Source organism: Oncorhynchus tshawytscha, linkage group LG11 (assembly GCF_018296145.1).
Source record: "Oncorhynchus tshawytscha isolate Ot180627B linkage group LG11, Otsh_v2.0, whole genome shotgun sequence".
Classification (NCBI taxonomy): domain Eukaryota; kingdom Metazoa; phylum Chordata; class Actinopteri; order Salmoniformes; family Salmonidae; genus Oncorhynchus; species Oncorhynchus tshawytscha.
This window is the reverse complement of record NC_056439.1, coordinates 51,105,270-51,130,209: the sequence shown is the minus strand read 5'-3', so window position 1 is coordinate 51,130,209 and position 24,940 is coordinate 51,105,270. Positions and strand designations below refer to the sequence as shown.

At 43.5% G+C, this 24,940-nt stretch overlaps 2 protein-coding genes across 5 annotated transcripts in view; one reads left to right on the top strand and one right to left on the bottom strand.

Annotated features, from left to right (window-relative positions):
* The window catches only part of nin (ninein (GSK3B interacting protein)), a 96,795-nt gene extending 77,272 nt beyond the window's left edge, over positions 1-19,523 (bottom strand). The window contains exons 1-2 of one of the 3 annotated variants that reach the window (XM_042330284.1): positions 19,200-19,523; positions 4,426-4,635 (exon numbers count right to left, since the gene is read on the bottom strand). In XM_042330284.1, the coding sequence (XP_042186218.1) occupies positions 4,426-4,614 (189 nt within the window). In that variant the 5' untranslated portion in view covers positions 4,615-4,635; positions 19,200-19,523. The remainder of the gene's footprint in view (positions 1-4,425; positions 4,636-19,199) is intronic. The other 2 variants (XM_042330283.1, XM_042330285.1) reach the window with 2 other exon arrangements.
* A 979-nt stretch (positions 19,524-20,502) lies between these two features.
* Positions 20,503-24,940, top strand: part of LOC112237589 (lysophosphatidylserine lipase ABHD12) — a 13,987-nt gene continuing 9,549 nt past the window's right edge. The window contains exons 1-7 of one of the 2 annotated variants that reach the window (XM_042330281.1): positions 20,503-20,695; positions 21,044-21,165; positions 21,494-21,599; positions 23,654-23,773; positions 24,287-24,317; positions 24,407-24,452; positions 24,804-24,933. In XM_042330281.1, coding sequence (XP_042186215.1) covers positions 20,595-20,695; positions 21,044-21,165; positions 21,494-21,599; positions 23,654-23,773; positions 24,287-24,317; positions 24,407-24,452; positions 24,804-24,933 — 656 coding nt within the window. In that variant the 5' untranslated portion in view covers positions 20,503-20,594. The remainder of the gene's footprint in view (positions 20,696-21,043; positions 21,166-21,493; positions 21,600-23,653; positions 23,774-24,286; positions 24,318-24,406; positions 24,453-24,803; positions 24,934-24,940) is intronic. The other variant, XM_042330282.1, reaches the window with a different exon arrangement.

The following is a 24,940-nucleotide window of genomic DNA, read 5'->3' as shown; positions in this document are numbered from 1 at the left end:
CTGACTGGCACCCTGGTTGACTGACTCTCTGGTTGACTGGCTCCCTGGCTGACTGGCTCCCTGGTTGATTGGCTGACTGGCTCCCTGGTTGACTGGCTCCCTGGTTGACCGGCTCCCTGGTTGATTGGCTGACTGGCTCCCTGGTTGACTGGCTCCCTGGTTGACTGGCACCCTGGTTGACTGGCTCCCTGGTTGACTGGCACCCTGGTTGCCTGGCTCCCTGGTGGACTGGCTCCCTGGCTGACTGGCTCCCTGGTTGACTGGCTCCCTGGCTGACTGGCTCCCTGGCTGACCGGCTCCCTGGTTGATTGGCTGACTGGCTCCCTGGTTGACTGGCTCCCTGGTTGACTGGCTCCCTGGCTGACTGGCTCCCTGGCTGACTGTTTCCCTGGTTGACTGGCTCCCTGGCTGGCCACAAGTACCTGAGACACCCACCCTATAGAGTCAGACCAGAGCTGCTCTCTGGGGATAGGAGTAGAGCCCAGAAAGATAAACCTGTATCCCACTAAACACAGAGCCTGTATCCCACTAAACACACAGCCTGTATCCAACTAAACACACAGCCTGTATCCCACTAAACACACAGTCTGTATCCCACTAAACACACAGCCTGTATCCAACTAAACACACAGTCTGTATCCCACTAAACACACAGCCTGTATCCCACTAAACACACAGTCTGTATCCCATTAAACACAGAACCTGTATCCCACTAAACACACAGCCTGTATCCCACTAAACACACAGCCTGTATCCCACTAAACACACAGTCTGTATCCCATTAAACATAGAACCTGTATCCAACTAAACACACAGCCTGTATCCCACTAAACACACAGCCTGTATCCCACTAAACACACAGCCTGTATCCCATTAAACATACTGAACCTGTATCCAACTAAACACACAGCCTGTATCCCACTAAACACACAGCCTGTATCCAATTAAACACACAGCCTGTATCCCACTAAACACACAGCCTGTATCCAACTAAACACACAGCCTGTATCCCACTAAACACACAGTCCTGTATCCCACTAAACACACAGCCTGTATCCCACTAAACACACAGCCTGTATCCACTAAACACACAGCCTGTATCCCATTAAACACACAGCCTGTATCCCACTAAACACACAGCCTGTATTCCACTAAACACACAGTCTGTATCCCAAAACACACAGCCTGTATCCCATTAAACACACAGCCTGTATCCCACTAAACACACAGTCTGTATCCCATTAAACACACAGCCTGTATCCCATTAAACACACAGTCTGTATCCCATTAAACACACAGCCTGTATCCCATTAAACACAGTCTGTATCCCACTAAACACACAGCCTGTATCCCACTAAACACACAGCCTGTATCCCACTAAACACACAGTCTGTATCCCATTAAACACACAGTCTGTATCCCACTAAACACACAGCCTGTATCCCACTAAACACACAGCCTGTATCCCACTAAACACACAGTCTGTATCCCACTAAACACACAGCCTGTATCCCACTAAACACACAGCCTGTATCCCACTAAACACACAGTCTGTATCCCATTAAACACACAGTCTGTATCCCATTAAACATAGAACCTGTATCCCATAACAAAAAAAATAGACGAGCTACACTGAACAACTTCACCTCATATGGTAGTCTGCAGTACAGTAGGCTTGTGATTCTACAGATTCTAATGAAAATAAATATGATTATTCATGTTCTGAATCGTTCAGCGGGATCATCCTTTAACATATCATGAACATCAGCTCGGTTTCCATCCAATTGGCAACATATTTTAAATCCGAATATTCAAAAATTTTGCATAAAAACAATGTGCCCATTTTCCCATCGGAGATGTGTTACCATCCAATTGGCAACATATTTAAATGCGAATATTCAAAAAAATGTGCATAAAAACAATGTGCCCATTTTCCCATCAGAGATGTGTTTCCATCCAATTGGCAACATATTTAAATGCGAATATTCAAAAAAAATTGCATAAAAACAATGTGCCCATTTTCCCATCAAAGATGTGTTTCCATCCAATTGCCTTGTTACCGATAAACGGCTGTGCGTGATGACGTAGTGCCCATAAACATATCTTTTGCGGTTAAATGACCATTTGCCAAATAGAAAATACAAGTTAAATGGGTTTCTACTGATGCTTTTCTCACCCAATATTTATTAGCAAAAAGATAAATTAGCATATGACACAAGCTGAATTAAATGTAAAATGCTTTTGAAATGAACAAGCTGGGGTATAAGCTCAGTGCTCTGTTGACATTTCACAAAGATTTGCTTGTGTTGGTGAGAAATCTTCGAAAAAGAACAGGACTTTCAAATTAATATGAAAAGCATATACACAAATAAGAAAATACTACTGTACCAGTCAAAAGTTTGGACACACCTACTCATTCCAGGGTTGTTCTTTATTTTTACTATATTCTACATTGTAGAAACAATAGTGAAGACATCAACACTATGAAATAACACCTATAACCAAAAAAGTGTTAAACAAATCAAAATATATTTTATATTTGAGATTCTTCAAAGTAACCACCCTTCGCCTTGATGACAACTTTGCACACTCTTGGAATGCTTTTCCAACCGTCTTGAAGGAGTTCCCACATATACTGAGCACTTGTTGGCTGCTTTTCCTTCACTCTGCGGTCCAACTCATCCCAAACCATCTCAATTGGGTTGAGGTCGGGTGATTGCAGAGGCCAGGTCATCTGATGCAGCACTCCATCACTCTCCTTCTTGGTCAAATAGCCCTTACACAGCCTGGAGGTGTGTTGGGTTATTGTCAAATCAAGCGCAAACCAAATGGGATGGCGTATCGCTGCAGAATGCTGTGGTAGCCATGCTGGTTAAGTGTGCCTTGAAATCGAAATAAATCACTGACAGCATCACAAGCAAAGCACCCCACACCATCACACCTCTTCCTCCAAGCTTCACGGTGGGAACCACAAATGTGAAGATCATCCGTTCACCTACTCGCTGTCTCACAAAGACACGGCGGTTGGAACCAGAAATCTGAAATTCGGACTCATCAGACCAAAGGACAGATTTCCACCAGTCTCATGTCCATTCCTCGTGTTTCTTGGCCCAAGCAAGTCTTTTCTTCTTATTGGTGTCTTTTAGTAGTGATTTATTTGCAGCATGAAGGCCACGAGAGCCAGTTTTATCATAGCGCTTGGTGGTTTTTGCGACTGCACTTGAAGAAATGTTCAAAGTTCTTGAAATGTTCCGTATTGACTGACCTTCATGTCTTAAAGTAATGATGGACTGTCATTTCTCTTTGCTTATTTGAGCTGTTCTTGCCATAATATGGACTTGGTCTTTTACCAAATAGGGCTGTCTTCTGTATACCACCCCTACCTTGTCACAACACAACTGATTGGCTCAAACGCATTAAGAAGGAAATTCTACAAATTAACTTTAAGAAGGCTCACCTGTTAATTGAATGCATTCCAGGTGACTACCTTATGAAGCTGGTTGAGAGAATGCCAAGAGTGTGCAAAAGCTGTCATCAAGGCAAAGGGTGGTTACTTTGAAGAATTTTAAATATAAAATATATTTTGATTTGTTTAACACTTTTTTGGTTACTACATGATTCCATATATGTGTTATTTTATAGATTTGATGTCTTCACTATTACTCTACAATGTAGAACATAGTTTATAAAATGAGTAGGAAATGAGTAGGTTTGTCCAAACTTTTGGCTGGTAATCAATGTCCATCTCACCTCTATCTTCATTGTTTTATGTCCTGAGAATTTGAGAAGAAAGATGAGTAGTTCAACAGGCGAGTGAGCCTGTCAGGTAGCCTGTATTCTCCCACAGAATCCAGCCTAGCTGATGCAATTTTCCTGATTTTTGTCCACTTTCTTTCCTATGGCCTCCATTGATTTAATCACCCTAATTCTGGCCCTCCTACAAGGGTAGAAACTGTTGGATTAACGGATTATGATGAAGACATGAGGTTTGGACCATTGGTTTTCTTAAAAGAGGATTATTTTTTGTTTGTGTTTTTGATTGGACGCAGTAAACACTATCACTACCTCACTCTCCAACCCTGGTTCATTCAACCATAGCGTTACGCTAAAAGATGAAGACAGAGTATCCTATATCCTGAGCTGTGGCCGGGGGAGGGGGATTTACACTGCCAGTGAACTAACAACACCAGTGAGTTAACATTAGTTAACATTAACACTAACTTAAAGCTGACCATATCCTGAGTTGTAGCAGGGTCGTATTCATTAGTGCACACCGTTGCAAAACCATTGCAAAACGTAGCATTTTTTTTTTTAAATAAAAAAATAAACCCAGGTGTTTCTTATTAGACAAGTTCTGGTAGTCCCTCCCTGTTTCAGTCTGTTCTCTTCCAACCTTAATGAACAGGCCCAGGTGTAGGGGCTTACCCTGCCAGTGAGTGGGTCCTGGTTCTGCAGCAGGGCATGGAGCAGTGTGGGGGTGGAATCCTCCAGGTGCAGGGCCTGGCACAAGTCAGATAGCTCCTCGGGGCACAGCGACCCGGCGCCGGTGGCGTCGAAACTCTCAAAGACCTCCTTCAGACGCTCCTCGTACTGATCCTGCTGGCCGTCATCCATCCCATAGGACAGCACCCTGCCCTGAACAGACAGAGTTAGCACAGTTATAGGACAGCACCCTGCCCTGGAGACAGTTAGCACAGTTATAGGACAGCACCCTGCCCTGGAGACAGTTAGCACAGTTATAGGACAGCACCCTGTCCTGGAGACAGTTAGCACAGTTATAGGACAGCACCCTGCCCTGGAGACAGCACAGTTATAGGACAGCACCCTGCCCTGGACAGACAGAGTTAGCACAATTATGGGACAGCACCCTGCCCTGGAGACAGTTAGCACAGTTATAGGACAGCACCCTGCCCTGGAGACAGCACAGTTATAGGACAGCACCCTGCCCTGGACAGACAGAGTTAGCACAATTATGGGACAGCACCCTGCCCTGAACACACACAGAGAGTGAGATAAAGATCTCTTGCTCTCCTACCCCTCTCCCTCCCTCATATATATATATATATATATATGCAGCAAAAAAAGAACCGTCGCTTTTTCCAGGACCCTGTCTTTCAAAGATAATTTGTAAAAATCCAAATAAGTTCACAGATCTTCATTGTAAAGGGTTTAAACACTGTTTCCCATGCTTGTTCAATGAACCATAAACAATGAATGAACATGCACCTGTGGAACGGTCGTTAAGACACTTACAGCTTACAGACGGTAGGCAATTAAGGTCACAGTTATGAAAACTTAGGACACTAAAGAGGCCTTTCTACTGACTGTGAAAAACACCAAAAGAAAGATTCCCAGAGTCCCTGCTCATCTGCGTGAACGTGTCTTAGGCATGCTGTAAGGAGGCATGAGGACTGCAGATGTGGCCAGGGCAATAAATTGCAATGTCTATACTGTGAGATGCCTAAGACAGCGCTACAGGGAGACAGGACGGACAGCTGATCGTCCTCGCAGTGGCAGACCACATGTGACAACACCTGCACAGGATCGGTACATCCGAACATCACACCTGCAGGACAGGTACAGGATGGCAACAACAACTGCCCGAGTTACACCAGGAACGCACAATCCCTCCATCAGTGCTCAGACTGTCCGCAATAGGCTGAGAGAGGCTGGACTGAGGGCTTGTAGGCCTGTTGTAAGGCAGGTCCTCACCAGACATCACCGGCAACAACGTCGCCTATGGTCACAAACCCACCGTCGCTGGACCAGACAGGACTGGCAAAAAGTAGTCTTCACTGACGAGTCACGGTTTTGTCTCAACGGGGGTGATGGTCGAAGGAATGAGCGTTACACATTAGGCCTGTACTATGGAGCGAGATCGATTTGGAGGTGGAGGGTCCGTCATGGTCTGGGGCGGTGTGTCACAGCATCATCAGACTGAGCTTGTTGTCATTGTAGGCAATATCAATGCTGTGTGTTACAGGGAAGACATCCTCCTCCCTCATGTGGTACCCTTCCTGCAGGCTCATCCTGACATGACCCTCCAGCATGACAATGCCACCAGCCAAACTGCTCGTTCTGTGCGTGATTTCCTGCAAGCAAGGAATGTCAGTGTTCTCCCATGGCCAGCGAAGAGCCCGGATCTCAAATCCATTGAGCACGTCTGCGACCTGTTGGATCGGAGGGTGAGGGCCAGGGCCAATCCCCCTCCAGAAATGTCCGGGAACTTGCAGGTGCCTTGGTGGAAGAGTGGGGTAACATCTCACAGCAAGAACTGGCAAATCTGGTGCAGTCCATGAGGAGGAGATGCACTGCAGTACTTAATGCAGCTGGTGGCCACACCAGATACTGACTGTTACTTTTGATTACTTTCAATTTCATTTAGTCACATGTCTGTGGAACTTGTTCAGTTTACGTCTCAGTTGTTGAATCTTGTCATGATCATACAAATATTTACACATGTTAAGTTTGCTGAAAATAAACACAGTTGACAGTGAGAGGACGTTTCTTTTTTTGCTGAGTTTATATATATATATATACAGAGAGAGAGAGAGAGAGAGAGAGAACCACTTAATAATAAAATACTCCATAGCACAGCACCCTGCCTTAGGGACACACAGGCAGAGAAAGGGTTAGGACAGACAGCACCCTGCCTTAGGGACACACAGGCAGAGACAGGGTTAAGACAGACAGCACCATGCCTTAGGGACACACAGGCAGAGACAGGGTTAAGACAGACAGCACCCTGCCTTAGGGACACACAGGCAGAGACAGGGTTAGGACAGACAGCACCCTGCCTTAGGGACACACGGGCAGAGACAGGATTAGGACAGACAGCACCCTGCCTTAGGAACACACAGGCAGAGACAGGGTTAGGACAGACAGCACCCTGCCTTAGGGACACACAGGCAGAGACAGGGTTAGGACAGACAGCACCCTGCCTTAGGGACACACAGGCAGAGACAGGGTTAGGACAGACAGCACCCTGCCTTATGGACACACAGGCAGAGACAGGATTAGGACAGACAGCACCCTGCCTTAGGGACACACAGGCAGAGACAGGGTTAAGACAGACAGCACCCTGCCTTAGGGACACACAGGCAGAGACAGGGTTAGGACAGACAGCACCCTGCCTTAGGGACACACGGGCAGAGACAGGATTAGGACAGACAGCACCCTGCCTTAGGAACACACAGGCAGAGACAGGGTTAGTGTAGTTATTTCATAGAACAGTACCCTGCCCTGGGGACAGACGGACTGGTAAAGACAGGGTTAACAGCACCCTGCCCTGTACACACAGATAGGGACAATCAGCACAGCACCCTGCCCTGGAGACACAGGCAGAGACAGGGTTAGTGTAGTTATTTCATAGAACAGTACCCTGCCCTGGGGACAGACGGACTGGTAAAGACAGGGTTAACAGCACCCTGCCCTGTACACACAGATAGGGACAATCAGCACAGCACCCTGCCCTGTAGACAGAGATAGGGACAATCCGCACAGCACCCTGCCCTGGAGACACAGGTAGGGACAATCAGCACAGCACCCTGCCCTGTAGACAGAGATAGGGACAATCAGCACAGCACCCTGCCCTGGAGACACAGGTAGCTACTATGATTCTCCAGAGCACCTGTGGAATATATATATATATACACACAGAGTACCAGTTAAAAGTTTGGACACACCTACTCATTCAAGGGTGTTTTTCTTTATTTTTACTGTTTTCTACATTGTAGAATAATAGTGAAGACATCAAAACTATGAAATAACACACATGGAGTCAAGGCAAAGGGTGGCTACTTTGAAGAATCTCAAATATTAATATATTTATATTTGTTTAACACTTTATTTCATAGTTTTGATGTCTTCACTATTATTCTACAAGGTAGAAAATAGTAAAAATAAAGAAAAACACCCTTGAATGAGTAGATGTGTCCAAACTTTTGACTGGTACAGTATATATATATATATATTCACCCTAAAAACCTAGCCAAGAGAATAACGAGTTCACATTCCAATACCAGTTTACAGCGAGACACTTACGATGAGGGTGGAAACATCCATTGTATGAACAGCCCCATCAGCCTCCACCCAGCACTGGGAGGTTGATCAACTGGCGCGACACACCAGAGTCATTACGTGGTCGAGTGGCAAGGCTTTACCTAATCCAATCAGCCTTACCGGATGATGAGACAACCAGGCGTGCCACCCCAAATGACAACCTAATCCCTATTTAGCTCACTATCTTTCAGGGCTCTGGTCAAAAGTAGTGCACAATATATTGGGAATAGGGTGCCTTTTGGGATACAACCAATATATGAATACAGCCCAGGTGGATACAGCCCATAGACATATACAGCCATAGCAGGAGCCTGGTTGGGCCGTGAAACAGTGACTTCCAGCTGGCTGGGCCGTGACACAGTGACTTCCAGTTGGCTTGGCCGTGACACAGTGACTTCCAGCAGGCTGGGCCGTGACACAGTGACTTCCAGCAGGCTGGGCCGTGACACAGTGACTTCCAGCAGGCTGGGCTGGGCGTGACACAGTGACTTCTAGCAGGTTGGGCCGTGACACAGTGACATCCAGCTAGTTGGGCTGTGACACAGTGACTTCCAGCAGGCTTGGCTGTGGCACAGTAACTTCCAGCTGGCTGGGCCGTGACACAGTGACTTCCAGCTGGTTGGGCCGTGACACAGTGACTTCCAGCTGGTTGGGCCGTGACACAGTGACTTCCAGCTGGCTGGGCTGTGACACAGTGACTTCCAGCTGGTTGGGCCGTGACACAGTGACACAGTGACTTCCAGCTGGTTCCAGCTGGTGACTTGGGGCCGTGACACAGTGACTTCCAGCTGGTTGGGCCGTGACACAGTGACTTCCAGCTGGTTGGGCTGTGACACAGTGACTTCCAGCTGGTTGGGCCGTGACACAGTGACTTCCAGCTGGTTGGGCTGTGACACAGTGACTTCCAGCTGGTTGGGCCGTGACACAGTGACTTCCAGCTGGTTGGGCCGTGACACAGTGACTTCCAGCTGGCTGGCTGGGCCGTGACACAGTGACTTCCAGCTGGTTGGGCCGTGACACAGTGACTTCCAGCTGGTTGGGCTGTGACACAGTGACTTCCAGCTGGTTGGGCCGTGACACAGTGACTTCCAGCTGGTTGGGCTGTGACACAGTGACTTCCAGCTGGTTGGGCCGTGACACAGTGACTTCCAGCTGGTTGGGCCGTGACACAGTGACTTCCAGCTGGCTGGGCCGTGACACAGTGACTTCCAGTTGGCTTGGCCGTGACACAGTGACTTCCAGCTGGTTGGGCCGTGACACAGTGACTTCCAGCTGGTTGGGCCGTGACACAGTGAGCAGGTTGGGCCGTGACACAGTAACTTCCAGCTGGTTGGGCCGTGACACAGTGACTTCCAGCTGGTTGGGCCGTGAGCAGCTGGTTGGGCCGTGACACAGTGACTTCCAGCTGGCTGGGCCGTGACACAGTGACTTCCAGCTGGTTGGGCCGTGACACAGTGACTTCCAGCTGGTTGGGCCGTGACACAGTGACTTCCAGCAGGCTGGGCCGTGACACAGTGACATCCAGCTGGGCTACGACACTGGGATGCTTCATGACACAATGAGATGCCATAAGAATGAAGTATTACCTTTGACACATTATGGGATGCAGTTTGATGCAGACGAACAAACTTAGGTTACAGAATACATTAGATGTGTATCTGCACAGAACTAAAAGTTGATATGGAAGATAAACCTCACAACAGATAAAATCATTGCTATTGTGCTCAGAGGTGGAACCAAGAATATTGAGTAAATATACAAAAAATACAAGCTTCAAGAGGAATACCCAAACCATACTAAGTAATCAACCAGTGATTTAGTCAGTGCATATAAACGGGTTAGCTGACAACATTGTGAAAACGATGCGACCGCTTCAATGGAGCAGAAATGTGCGTGTTGTTGTGATTCTGGATGGCCAGATACAATGTAGACCATCCAATCATTACCACCATTAAATGAGCTCCAAGTTACTTAGTTACGCCTTGTTGTGAATCTGGATGGCCTTGTTGTGAAACTGGATGGCCTTGTTGTGAATCTGAATGGCCTTGTTGTGAATCTGGATGGCCTTGTTGTGAATCTGGATGGCCTTGTTGTGAATCTGGATGGCCTTGTTGTGAATCTGAATGGCCTTGTTGTGAATCTGGATGGCCTTGTTGTGAATCTGGATGGCCTTGTTGTGAATCTGGATGGCCTTGTTGTGAATCTGGGTGGCCTTGTTTTGAATCTGGATGGCCTTGTTGTGAATCTGGATGGCCTTGTTGTGAATCTGAATGGCCTTGTTGTGAATCTGGATGGCATTGTTGTGAATCTGGATGGCCTTGTTGTGAATCTGGATGGCCTAGTTTTGAATCTGGATGGCCTTGTTGTGAATCTGGATGGCCTTGTTGTGAATCTGAATGGCCTTGTTGTGAATCTGGATGGCCTTGTTGTGAATCTGAATGGCCTTGTTGTGAATCTGGATGGCCTTGTTGTGAATCTGGATGGCCTAGTTTTGAATCTGGATGGCCTTGTTGTGAATCTGGATGGCCTTGTTGTGAATCTGGATGGCCTTGTTGTGAATCTGGATGGCCTTGTTGTGAGAGAAGCTGCTGTGTGGGGAATCTTAGGGGGCTCGTTTCAGCTAGTTTTATCTTGTTCTTGACACCATGTCTTGTTTTGACTGATATCATGTCTATGCTAATATTGCACACACAAAAAATCGCTAGCTAGCTAACCAACAACTGCAACGATGTATTTGAGTGATCATTGTGCACATTTATTGTTAAACATGTATTAAATAATCATTGTTTGACGAAATATAGGTAACATCTATATCTAAGCCAACCCTGTCTGTTTTTCCCTTATAGTTGGGAGCGCTTTGGTTTTGTTACTAAACAACCAAGCCGTCTATGGCAGAGGAGAGGAGAGGGGGAAGGGGGGGGGGAGAATGGTAGAGCACCAAGTAGAGCTTGTAAATTGTTAAGTTATACAACCAAGATGATTCATATACTGACAAGATACATGTCTCTCGGCCTTAACAATGGGAGTCTTTGTCCACAAAGCGGCACTGCGGGAAGTCTAGTCTCCCGCCTATCCTTTATTTAAATTGGTGAATACATCTCATTATTGTAATCCTGTTTTGAATATTCGATGAGGGTTGTTGATGTCAACCAGCGTGTATTCACGAGAGAGAGATGCTATGCTACAAGCCTCGTGTCATGAATAATGATAGTCATCTTAGAGATAGTGTTTATTTCTCTATATTGCCAGAATGTCACGTGTCCTACTTATATCAGAGCACTCGTAACAACTTAAGCGTTTACAAAACGTCTACTCGATCAAATAAACCTCACGGAACAAATAAGCCATAAAAAAAAAATTTTGGACCAAATTCGACACCCCCCCTTCATTGACCTCCGTATAAAAACTCATTGCTTGGTGTGTGAAATAACGGAAAAATCTCCACCGGCTGGAGGTAGACATATTTTCTGCTGAGTTGGGTCTCTTCCTCTTCCTCTCTGATTACAACAAAGACTTCTGGTAGCAACAGGCTTGCCCCGACCACTTGAGGATCGGTCTTTTTCAGATCCCCATTTCCTGTGTTTGAGGTGTGCAAAATCCACGTGTCACTTAAATCTTGCTGATCTGATTGATTTCATTTTACTCCTGCGACTCTTTCATACCCCGGTATTTTTTCCCCCCGTTAACGGGAAATGGCCTGTCAAACACACCCTGGTAATGGCTGAATGGAATACGTTGGCTTTCTATAAGAACGGATAAGAACGCAGATGAGTGCAGGTAGGGTAGACAGAGCAGGTGAGTTCAGGTAGGGTAGACAGAGCAGGTAGGGTAGACAGAGCAGGTAGGGTAGACAGAGCAGGTGAGTGCAGGTAGGGTAGACAGAGCAGGTGAGTGCAGTGGGTAGACAGGTGAGTGCAGGTAGTAGAGACAGAGCAGGTGAGTTCAGGTAGGGTAGACAGAGCAGGTGAATGCAGGTAGGGTAGACAGAGCAGGTGAGTGCAGGTAGGGTTGACAGAGCAGGTGAGTGCAGGTAGGGTAGACAGAGCAGGTGAGTACATTGTAAGATTTTAAACAACATTAAAACTATATTTAAAAAATAAATAAAAATGAAAGATTTATTATATTATTTCAGTCAACATCTGATGGACAAATCCATCCATTGTTGCATATACAGTTGAAGTCGGAAGCTTACATACAGTTTAGCCAACTACATTTAAACTCAGTATTTCATCATTCCTGACATTTAATCCTAGTAAAGATTCCCTGTTTTAGGTCAGTTAGGATCACCACTTTATTTTAAGAATGTGAAATGCGGCCTCCCGGGTGGCACAGTGGTTAAGGGCGCTGTGCCATCAGAGACTCTGGGTTCGTGCCCAGGCTCTGTCATAACCAGCCGCGACCGGGAGGTCCGTGGAGCGACACACAATTGGCCTAGCGTCGTCCGGGTTAGGGAGGGGTTAGCCGGTAGGGATATCCTTGTCTCTCCCGAGGCCATACGGGAGTTGTAGTGATGAGACAAGATATTAGCTACTAAAAACAATTGGATACCATGAAATTGGGGGTAAAAATTCAACAACAAAAAAAACTACAAAAAAAGAATGTGAAATGCCAGAATAATAGTAATAATAGTAAACAATTGTTGTAAAAATTAATTATTTCAGCTTTTATTTCTTTCATCACATTCCCAGTGGGTCAGAAGTTTACATACACTCGATTAGTATTTGGCAAAATTAACTTGGGTCAAATGTTTCGGGTAGCTTCCCACAATAAGTTGGGTGAATTTTGGCCCATTCCTCCTGACAGAGCTGGTGGAACTGAGTCAGGTTTGTAGGCCTCCTTGCTCACACACAAATTTTCTATAGGATTGAGATCAGGGCTTTGTGATGGCCAATACCTTGACTTGGTTGTCCTTAAGCCATTTTGCCACAGCTTTGGAAATATGCTTGGGGTCATTGTCCATTTGGAAGACCCATTTGCGACCAAGCTGTAACTTCCTGACTGATGTCTTGAGATGTTGCTGCAATATATTCACATACTTTTCCTACCTCATGATGACAGCGATTTTGTGAAGTGCACCAGTCCCTCCTGCAGCAAAGCACCCCCACAACATGATGCTGCCACCCGTGCTTCACGGTTGGGATGGTGTTCTTCGGCTTGCAAGCCTCCCCCTTTTTCCTCCAAACATGACAATGGTCATTATGGCCAAACAGTTCTATTTTTGTTTCATCAGACCAGAGGACATTTCTCCAAAAAGTACTATCTTTGTCCCCATGTGCAGCTGCAAACCGTAGTCTGGCTTTTTATGGTAGTTTTGGAGCAGTGGCTTCTTCCTTGCTGAGTGGCCTTTCCGGTTATGTCGATATAGGACTCGTTTTACTGTGGATATAGATACTTTTGTACCTGTTTCCTCCAGCATCTTCACAAGGTCCTTTGCTGTTGTTCTGGGAATGATTTGCACTTTTCTCACCAAATTACGTTCATCTCCAGGACACAGAATGCGTCTCCTTCCTGAGCGGTATGATGGCTGCGTGGTCCCATGGTGTTTATACTTCCCATGGTGTTTATACTTGCGTACTATTGTTTGTACAGATGAACGTGGTACCTTCAGGCGTTTGGAAATTGCTCCCAAGGATGAACCAGACTTGTGGAGGTCTAAAATTTATTTTTTGAGGTCTTGGCTGATTTCTTTTGATTTTCCCATGATGTCAAGCAAAGAGGCACTGAGTTTGAAGGTAGGCCTTGAAATACATCCACAGGTACACCTCCAATTGACTCAAATGATGTCAATTAGCCGAACAGAAGCTTCTAAAGTCATGACATAATTTTCTGGAATTTTTCAAGCTGTTTAAAGGCACAGTCAATTTAGTGTATGTAAACTTCTGACCCACTGGAATTGTGATACAGGAAAATATAAGTGAAATAATTTCTGTAAACAATTGTTGGAAAGATTACTTGTGTCATGCACAATGTAGATGTCCTAACCGACTTGCCAAAACTATAGTTTGTTAACTAGAAATTTGTGGAGTGGTTGAAAAACAAGTTTTAATGACTCCAACCTAAGTGTGTGTAAACTTATTGACTTCAACTGTATTAGAATTGTTTTAACAATTTCGATAACTTTTGCTACTTGTGCTAATGGCTAGTGACAAGATCAACAACAGAGACTCATTGGGGATTCGAGAGAGACATGGTTAGACTGTCCCTGGCTCATTGGGGGATTCGAGAGAGACATGGTGAGACTGTCCCTGGCTCGTTGGGGGATTCGAGAGAGACATGGTTAGACTGTCTCTGGCTCGTTGGGGGATTTGAGAGAGACATGGTTAGACTGTCCCTGGCTCGTTGGGGGATTCGAGAGAGACATGGTCAGACTGTCCCTGGCTCGTTGGGGGATAAGTCACATTGGATAAAAGCATCTGCTACATAGAATGATTTTATATTATCTAAAATAATACTATGCATAAAACTTTGAGTCTTTCAAGCGAGACAGAAACACTTCTAGAGTACCTCAAAGGGATCCTGGTGTAGACTGGAGAGGGCTAAAGACTCAACTAATCTGTCTTTACGTAGCCAGGTACACACAGAGGAGTTGAGAGAGGGCAGGTAAGGTTCACGCAGGGCCATGTTCGGGGAAGGATAGACAGAGAAAAAAACCAACTCTTTATGACATAACTGACCGCAGCAGCTACGGCTCCACTCTGCACTCTGAGGTCAGTCGCCATGGGATACTTCCCAAATGGCTCCCTATTCCCTATATCGTGCACTACTTTATACTACAGCCCTATTCCCTATATTGTGCACTATTTTATACTACAGCCCTATTCCCTATATCGTGCACTACTTTTAAGCAGGGCCCAAAGGTTATATACATTGTATGACATAAACTGGAAATAGGTAACCTGGCTACTGGATTTAATTACATTTCCTGGACAGTTATACTTTACTGACCTCCAATTGTCTGCATAGTATACCCATTATTAACCTAACCATAGTGTACCCATTATTAACCTAACCATAGTATACCCATTATTAACCTTATAGTATACCCATTATTAACCTAACCATAGTATACCCATTATTAACCTAACCATAGTATACCCATTATTAACCTAACCATAGTATACCCATTATTAACCGAACCATAGTATACCATTATTAACCTAACCATAGTATACCCATTATTAACCTAACCATAGTGTACCCATTATTAACCTAACCATAGTATACCTATTATTAACCTAACCATAGTATACCCATTATTAACCTTATAGTATACCCATTATTAACCTAACCATAGTATACCCATTATTAACCTAACCATAGTGTACCCATTATTAACCTTATAGTATACCCATTATTAACCTTATAGTATACCCATTATTAACCTAACCATAGTGTACCCATTATTAACCTAACCATAGTGTACCCATTATTAACCTAACCATAGTATACCCATTATTAACCTTATAGTATACCCATTATTAACCTAACCATAGTATACCCATTATTAACCTAACCATAGTGTACCCATTATTAACCTTATAGTATACCCATTATTAACCTTATAGTATACCCATTATTAACCTAACCATAGTATACCCATTATTAACCTAACCATAGTGTACCCATTATTAACCTAACCATAGTATACCCATTATTAACCTTATAGTATACCCATTATTAACCTAACCATAGTATACCCATTATTAACCTAACCATAGTATACCCATTATTAACCTTATAGTATACCCATTATTAACCTAACCATAGTATACCCATTATTAACCTAACCATAGTATACCCATTATTAACCTTATAGTATACCCATTATTAACCTAACCATAGTATACCCATTATTAACCTAACCATAGTATACCCATTATTAACCTTATAGTATACCCATTATTAACCTAACCATAGTATACCCATTATTAACCTTATAGTATACCCATTATTAACCTAACCATAGTATACCCATTATTAACCTAACCATAGTATACCCATTATTAACCTTATAGTATACCCATCATTAACCTTTAGTATACCCATTATTAACCTAACCATAGTATACCCATTATTAACCTAACCATAGTATACCCATTATTAACCTTATAGTATACCATTATTAACCTAACCATAGTATACCCATTATTAACCTAACCATAGTATACCCATTATTAACCTTATAGTATACCCATTATTAACCTAACCATAGTATACCCATTATTAACCTTATAGTATACCCATTATTAACCTAACCATAGTATACCATTATTAACCTAACCATAGTATACCCATTATTAACCTTATAGTATACCATTATTAACCTAACCATAGTGTACCCATTATTAACCTAACCATAGTATACCCATTATTAACCTAACCATAGTATACCCATTATTAACCTTATAGTATACCCATTATTAACCTTATAGTATACCCATTATTAACCTAACCATAGTATACCCATTATTAACCTTATAGTATACCCATTATTAACCTTATAGTATACCCATTATTAACCTTATAGTATACCCATTATTAACCTAACCATAGTGTACCCATTATTAACCTAACCATAGTGTACCCATTATTAACCTAACCATAGTGTACCCATTATTAACCTAACCATAGTATACCCATTATTAACCTAACCATAGTATACCCATTATTAACCTTATAGTATACCCATTATTAACCTAACCATAGTGTACCCATTATTAACCTTATAGTATACCCATTATTAACCTTATAGTATACCCATTATTAACCTGGGGCGAACAAATGATTTATTTAATACATTAGCCTAAAACAGCTAGCTTCTCTCGTCTACGCCAGTCAACACAGGCACTGTTATGTGGGATGATAAATAAGATAATGAGTGCTACAAGTTAGCTAGTCTTGGCTGTAGCTGAGTAGCGTCTCTCTCTGTCTGCCTCCCCCGGCTCGCATCCATCTCACCGGCACCTCCGCAGCTGTCGAGCGCCAGCCTCTCAGGGAATTATTATTATTATTGTTTTAATGATACTATTCAAATAATGAACTTATTTCAAACCCCCATCCCTACACCACACACACGCACACGTACGTAAACATTCTGATACCTCAGATAGAGATAAGTAGCTTTGGTACCACCCACCACTTCCAGCTGCCCGTTGTCATAGTGACATCATTAAAGGTGTCCCCTCCTCCTCCAAGCTCCTCCAATCAGACTGAGAGTCCCTATTCAACTCAAAACAACGGGCCCGTCCCAAACGGCATCCTATTCCCTATATAGCATCCTATTCCCTATATAGCGTCCTATTCCCTATATAGTATCCTATTCCCTATATAGCATCCTATTCCCTATATAGCGTCCTATTCCCTATATAGTATCCTATTCCCTATATAGCATCCTATTCCCTATATAGCGTCCTATTCCCTATATAGTATCCTATTCCCTATATAGCGTACTACTTCTGACCAGGGTTCCCTAGGATGCAATTTGGGACGTATCTACAGTCAAGTGTTCTCTACCTTTCTGCATCTGCTAATCTCATTCAAGTGAACCATGACCAGCTGATCACACATGAATCCCTTACCCAGCTAGTCAGCTACCATCATAAGATCACGGTAAAAAAAAAACAAGACAAAGACCAGGACCCGTGTCCACAAAGCAACTCCAGAGTAGTAGTGCTGATCAGGGATCTGTCTGATCTAAAAAGGTCAAACTGATCCTAGATCAGCACTTCATACTCTACGACGCCCCGACTCGGCAAGTTGTGATTTGATATTTTTCTAGAAGGCTCTAAGCTGTCAGTAAAATAGACCTGTAGCTCCAAGGGGCTTGACCCCAACAGTGGGGGTCACTGTGACTGTAGATTGACGGCTGTCGTTACAGAATCGGGACCGAGGCAGAGCAGACTGGCGCAGGGGAATCAGAAGACGAGGTTAATCTGGACACCTGCTGCGTCATGTGTTTGGTCGTCCCATTCCCTGTAGACCTACTGACTGAGCTACTAATTAAGCTACTGACTGAGCTACTGACTGAGCTACTGATTGATCGGCTGACTACCAGAGATCCCTGTGATGATTCAGAATCATCATGCCAGACAATAAAAATAGTGTCCAAAATGGCACCACATTCCATATATAGTGCACTACTTTTGACTAAGGGTCCATTTGGTTCTGGTCAAAAGTAATGCACTACATACATAGTGAAAAGGGTGCCATTTGTGACCGTCTATAAAATGTGCACATAAACGTATTTTAACCATGTGCTATTGTTTTCTATGTAACCAAGTAGAAATGTGTCCATATATCTCTACGAGTATTATTTAAATGTCAATGATTTACAGTCCACCAAGGCAGTCTTGATTAAACAACATCTACGTCTATTGAGTGAAAAGGTACATCATCGCAACAGGTGCAACAAGCCATCAATCAGTACAATGCATAATGTCATGATCCTCAGGTTTTTTTTTTTTTAAGTAAGAAATTACATTTTGTTTAATACATGTACAGCACTTTCACGTGAATGTTCAACTGTGCTGGGAATGTTTACAAAACAAACAAAACGTATTTATTGGCAATGACCATGCACCGATATAAGATTGTCATAATAAAGACGAAATGACAGGATGAAGCTAAATATTATTTATCAAACACTAATTTGACTAATCTGACAAACCTAAAGACTACTTTACTCTTCCCTGGGCAGCTAGCTAGGGACAAAGGACTCCTAGTCTATTAACCCCTGCACCGATCCCGTTTCATCGACATGTTGCGACCAAGTAAGCAGCCTATTCCGCTTGTTACGTTGTAGCAACGTGTTTGTAAAACGGAATGCATTGTAAACGTGGCACTTTATTGAAGCCTCTGTCAAATGTGTTAATATGGAACTGTCTCAAAAGCATCCTCGTCACAAAACAACGGCCTAGTGTGTCAATGTCCAGCCAAGGCAAAGAAAAAGTGAATCGGGTCGCTGCATGAAGAACAAGTTGAATTGTCGTGGAGGCGGGGGTTCGACAGGCTACAAAAGCTCAACTAGACTGTTTTCTCTTTATCAACCTTTTGTGATAATTATAGCCTACATGCAATACAGGTAAGTTGACATACTATTATTTATTTTATTTTTTGTTTTGCAATTGCTATCAACTTACCCACAGCAACTCCACTGAGTCGAAGGCTGCCTATCCACTCTTCTCTGGTTGAATTATAGAGAGACCGTTACGGAAGTTTCAGAACCGTCCGTCCTTCCATAAAAAAAACAAGGTTTTGATTTCCTCTCAAATAAACCCTTCCGAAACTTATTGATTAAACTCCTTATTTGGGGCTAGCGTAACCCAGGTAACATACTATATTTTATACTTCTGTTGTCAAAAGGTTTTGTTCTCGTTCAGCCGGCTAAAATACCTTCTGAGTCAGCTGCATCTCTCCTTTAGGATTTTGAAAAGCTCCTCCGAGAGGAAGGGGTGGTGACGCATTGAAAAGCTCTGGAGTCGCACGGATGCAGTCACTGGCGCGCCGCGTCCACGGGAGTTGAAATTCCTCTTCAAGGCCACCGACACTTTTCACAGGCAAGGAAGGCAACAATTTATCTGTTTAGAAGTATGTGTTTAATATGAAACGAGGGCATGACATATTGTTTCATGGTTAAAAAAAAATATAGATACATACCAAACTTTGAAAATAATTGAATAGCCTAAATAGGCCTACATTTTAAATAAAACATGCCTTCATAACATTGAAAACTTAATCAAACAGTAAATTGCTTTAGTTTTTGGCATGAGTGTAATCTAAACAGTGTAATATAAGTTAAAGACAGTGAATAGCTGTAATTCTCTTTATTTGACCTAGAATTATTAGGCCTCTTGATTTCCCTCTCCTCTGTGGCCTGCTGTTGTCAAACAGAACTCATATCCCAATGTGTGTATGTGTGTGTGTGTGTGTGTGTGTGTGTATGTGTGTGTGTGTGTGTGTGTGTGTGTGTATGTGTGTGTGTATGTGTGTGTGTGTGTGTGTGTGTGTGTGTATGTGTGTGTGTGTGTGTGTGTGTGTGTGTGTGTGTGTGTGTGTGTGTGTGTGTGTGTGTGTATGTGTGTGTGTGTGTGTGTGTGTGTGTGTGTGTGTGTGTATGTGTGTGTGTGTGTGTGTGTGTACGTGTGTGTGTGTGTGTGTGTGTGTACGTGTGTGTGTGTATGTGTGTGTGTGTGTATGTGTGTGTGTGTGTGTGTACGTGTGTGTGTGTGTGTACGTGTGTGTGTGTGTGTGTATGTGTGTGTGTGTGTATGTGTGTGTGTGTGTGTGTGTGTGTGTGTGTGTGTGTGTGTGTGTGTGTGTGTGTGTGTGTGTGTGTGTGTGTGTGTATGTGTGTGTGTGTGTGTGTGTGAAGCCTAATCAACATGGTGACGTTTATTAGCCTTTTGAGCCAATCAGCTTCCTATTACCCTTCACCTCATATGTCCCAATCCTTCCTGTCACCAGGAAGTAAACCTACATGCTCTCTCGACACTTTCAGTCAGTAGAGGTCTCTGCAGTTTAGTTTACACTTCAAAATGAGGCAAACAGTTGATACAGAAAACGAAACTAAGACCAAGGACAGCAAGGAAACCCCTGGGTCTGAAAATAAGAAGTCTTACTGCAAACTGTCACAGTAGTAAGTACTGTAGCCTTCATGCTCCGAAGCCAGCTTCTACGACTGTATTTCCACTCGTTTCAGTGTTGTCATAGCTAACCTTGTTCCCAGGATCAATAACATGTCATAGCCTACCCGTGTATAATCTACGAGTATATAGATGTGTAATGTACTGTAAAGTTGTGATAATGCACGGCACTAAAAGCTACTATTGTTTTGTCCCGATATGAGACCTCTCTCGCGTGTTCACACCATTTTCAACGGCATCATTTTTACCTCGTAAGTCTCAGTGACTGAAAGCCAGAGAGCGCCAAAGATACATTTCCATTTTTTTTGGGGACGATAAAGTTTGCTTATCTTATCTTACAGTTCTCCGGGGTTATCCATTCTGAAGAAGGCGATCTTACTGCAGTGTATCGTCTACATCTCTCTGCCTGTCATTCTCTGCCTGTTTCCATGGATACTAGGCCAGGTTGTCTTTTCTCATTGGTGTACGTAGTTCATGACATCATTGAACATTTCCTCTGCCTATGCTGCACACCATATTGATTGTGTGTATATATATGTATATATATAAACAAAATGGTCTTTATTCAGTTCCTACCTGTCTGATCATCCCTTTGCAATAATACTACAGAACACACAGTAGTTTGCTATATATATATATATATAGCAAACTATATAGCAAACTACTGTGTGTTCTATATATATAGCAAACTATATAGCAAACTACTGTGTGTTCTGTAGTATTATTGCAAAGGGATGATCAGACAGGTAGGAACTGAATAAAGACCATTTTGTTTTGAAATCTGTTATCAGTAAGGATTCCGTACCTCGTGGACCTGGCCAGTCCAGCAGAGCTCTCCCTGAACCACACTCTAAACTTCTACCTCAGTCCAGAGGAGGGGATCTCACTGGGTGTATGGTAAGTCAGTGGATACGTCTCAAATAGGCACCCTATTCCCTACATAGTGCACTACTTTTGACCCCAAATAGGCACCCTATTCCCTACATAGTGCACTACTTTTGACCCCAAAATGGCACCCTATTCCCTACATAGTGCACTACTTTTGACCCCAAATAGGCACCCTATTCCCTACATAGTGCACTACTTTTGACCCCAAATTGGCACCCTATTCCCTACATAGTGCACTACTTTTGACCCCAAATTGGCACCCTATTCCCTACATAGTGCACTACTTTTGACCCCAAATTGGCACCCTATTCCCTACATAGTGCACTACTTTTGACCCCAAAAGGGCACCCTATTCCCTACATATTCCCTACATAGTGCACTACCCCAAATGCACTACTTTTGACCCCAAATTGGCACCCTATTCCCTACATAGTGCCCTACTTTTGACCCCAAATTGGCACCCTATTCCCTACATAGTGCACTACTTTTGATCCCAAATTGGCACCCTATTCCCTACATAGTGCACTACTTTTGACCCCAAAATGGCACCCTATTCCCTACATAGTGCACTACTTTTGACCCCAAATGGCACCCTATTCCCTACATAGTGCACTACTTTTGACCCCAAATAGGCACCCTATTCCCTACATAGTGCACTAAATTGGCTTTTGACCCCAAATTGGCACCCTATTCCCTACATAGTGCACTACTTTTGACCCCAAATTGGCACCCTATTCCCTACATAGTGCACTACTTTTGACCCCAAATTGGCACCCTATTCCCATACATAGTGCACTACTTTTGACCCCAAATTGGCACCCTATTCCCTACATAGTGCACTTTTGACCCCAAAATTTGTGCACTACTTTTGACCCCAAATTGGCACCCTATTCCCTACATAGTTTTGACCCCAAAATGGCACCCTATTCCCTACATAGTGCACTTTTGACCCCAAATTGGCACCCTATTCCCTACATAGTGCACTACTTTTGATCCCAAATTGGCACCCTATTCCCTACATAGTGCACTACTTTTGACCCCAAAATGGCACCCTATTCCCTACATAGTGCACTACTTTTGACCCCAAATTGGCACCCTATTCCCTACATAGTGCACTACTTTTGACCGCAAAATGGCACCCTATTCCCTACATAGTGCACTACTTTTGACCAGGACCCATAGGGGCTCCCATTGTTGTTTTCACCAGTCAAGTGTTTTTCAATCATTGCAGACGGGTATAATATAAAACATTATCAAGAAGTTAGCCAGCTAATTTTGATAAACAATCCAAAATATCGACTGATTTTCAGGTTAATTTAAGAAAACTAAACTTCAATATGTGTTTTTGGTTGTTGAGTCAATTAGACCATGTCCATTTGAAGTTCTCTCTCTCTCTCTCTTTCTTTCTTTCTTTCTTTCTTTCTTTCTTTCAAAAAAAAAAAGTTATTTCAGAATATTTAGGCAAGTTAACTCATTGTTTCTACTTTCCAGAGGCAGTTTGGAACTCAGTAGTGAGTGTTGCAACCAAGGACAGGCGATTTTTACTCATTTACGTGCTTTCAGCACCCGGCGGGCCCATTCTGTGAGTTTGTGTGGCCTACCACTTCCCGGCTGAGCCGTTGTTGCTCCTAAACATTTCCACTTTACAATAACAGCACTTAGTTGACCGAGGCAGCTCTAGCAGGGCAGAAATTTGATGAACTGACTCGTTGGAAAGGTGGCATCCTATGACGGTGCCACATCGAAAGTCACCGAGCGCTTCAGTAAGGCCATTCTACAGTACTGCCAATGTTTGTCTATGGAGATTGCATGGCTGTGTGCTCGATTTTATACACCTGTCAGCAGTGGATGTGGCTGAAATAGCCAAATGTTTAGGGGTGTCCACATACTTTTGTATATATTGTGTATGTGATCGTGTCTCAGTGCAATCAAGCTATGAAATGAAAGTTATTTTCAAATACAATCTGTTTTTGGGCTCAAGTTGTGGTTACTTAAGTGTAAAAAGTAACTTGAGTAAGTAACTTCACTCTGCACTGTTTGTTTGCACTGTCTGTGTCTCTTAGGCATACGGTTCCCGACAGCCAATGGGAGAAGGCCCAGGGGGCCGGCCCTGAGTGGTACAGTGAGACTCTGGGAGATGGTTCTCCTGTTATCATCTATCTCCACGGCAACGTGGGCTCCAGGTGGGTCTAGTGTTGGGGATAGAGACCCTGTGTGTATCCTCAATGGATCCCTATTCCCTATATAGTGCACTACATTTGACCAGAGCCCTAAGGGTGAGGGAGGTATGGGCCCTGGTCAAAAGTAATGCACTATATAGGGAATAGGGGGCCATTTGGGATGCACATCCTGGTAGACTTTCCTAATGAAGTCCAGTGGGTATTATTACATCATCAGGGCCATGTTCATTAGGGAACACCGTGGTAAAATGTTTTGGAAATAGAACATTAGTGTTCCTTTTGGAAAATAAGAACAGGTTCCCTGTTTCAGTATGTTTTCTTCCATGTTGTGCCTGATGAATACATCCCAGTAGTCACTTGTTTGATTCTTAGTTCCCGAGATTAAGGAAATCAGTGACATCCCTCGATTTGTTCCACAGATATACCATAGTCATCCTAGTGTTGTTTCAATGAATGAGAAGGAGGCTTTTTTCCCCCATGTTTCTAAACTCTCAAACTGTCCTGTCATGTCCAAAGGGCCATAAACCACAGAGTGGAACTTGTGAAGGTACTGTATGTTGTTCTAGTCTGAAAAAAATGGATTTTGGAGTATTGGTTAAAATAAGGATGTCCTAACCAAGCCTGTCTATTTTCTAGATCCTAAGTGCAGCAGGGTATCATGTACTGTCACTGGACTACAGAGGTAAGCACAAATAACAATGAATATACACATATATTGTTATATTTCCCTGGCCATTACAAAAACTCAGATGTGTCAAATAATCATGTAAGGTATGGCGATTTGACATGTAAATAAAAATTAATTAATTTACTAATTCATTAATTCATTTGAAAATAGAACTTCATGTGGTTAACGTAGTGTTGCTCTCAGAGGTAAATATATTTAATATTTTGCAGTTCATTTACATATATTTTTTTTGCATCAGATTTGTTGTCATGGTAGCAGAGTGGAAATATCATCTAGCCAGGGTGAAAGCAGCCACAGTGACATCATGAATCAAAGGGTTTCTTTGTCACCTTGTCCCCCCTCCAGGTTATGGAGATTCCAGTGGGGAGCCCAGTGAGGTTGGGTTGACCTCTGACGCCCTCTATCTGTACCAGTGGGTAAAGACACGCAGCAGGACCAGCCAGATCTGTCTGTGGGGACATTCCCTGGGTACTGGGTGAGTG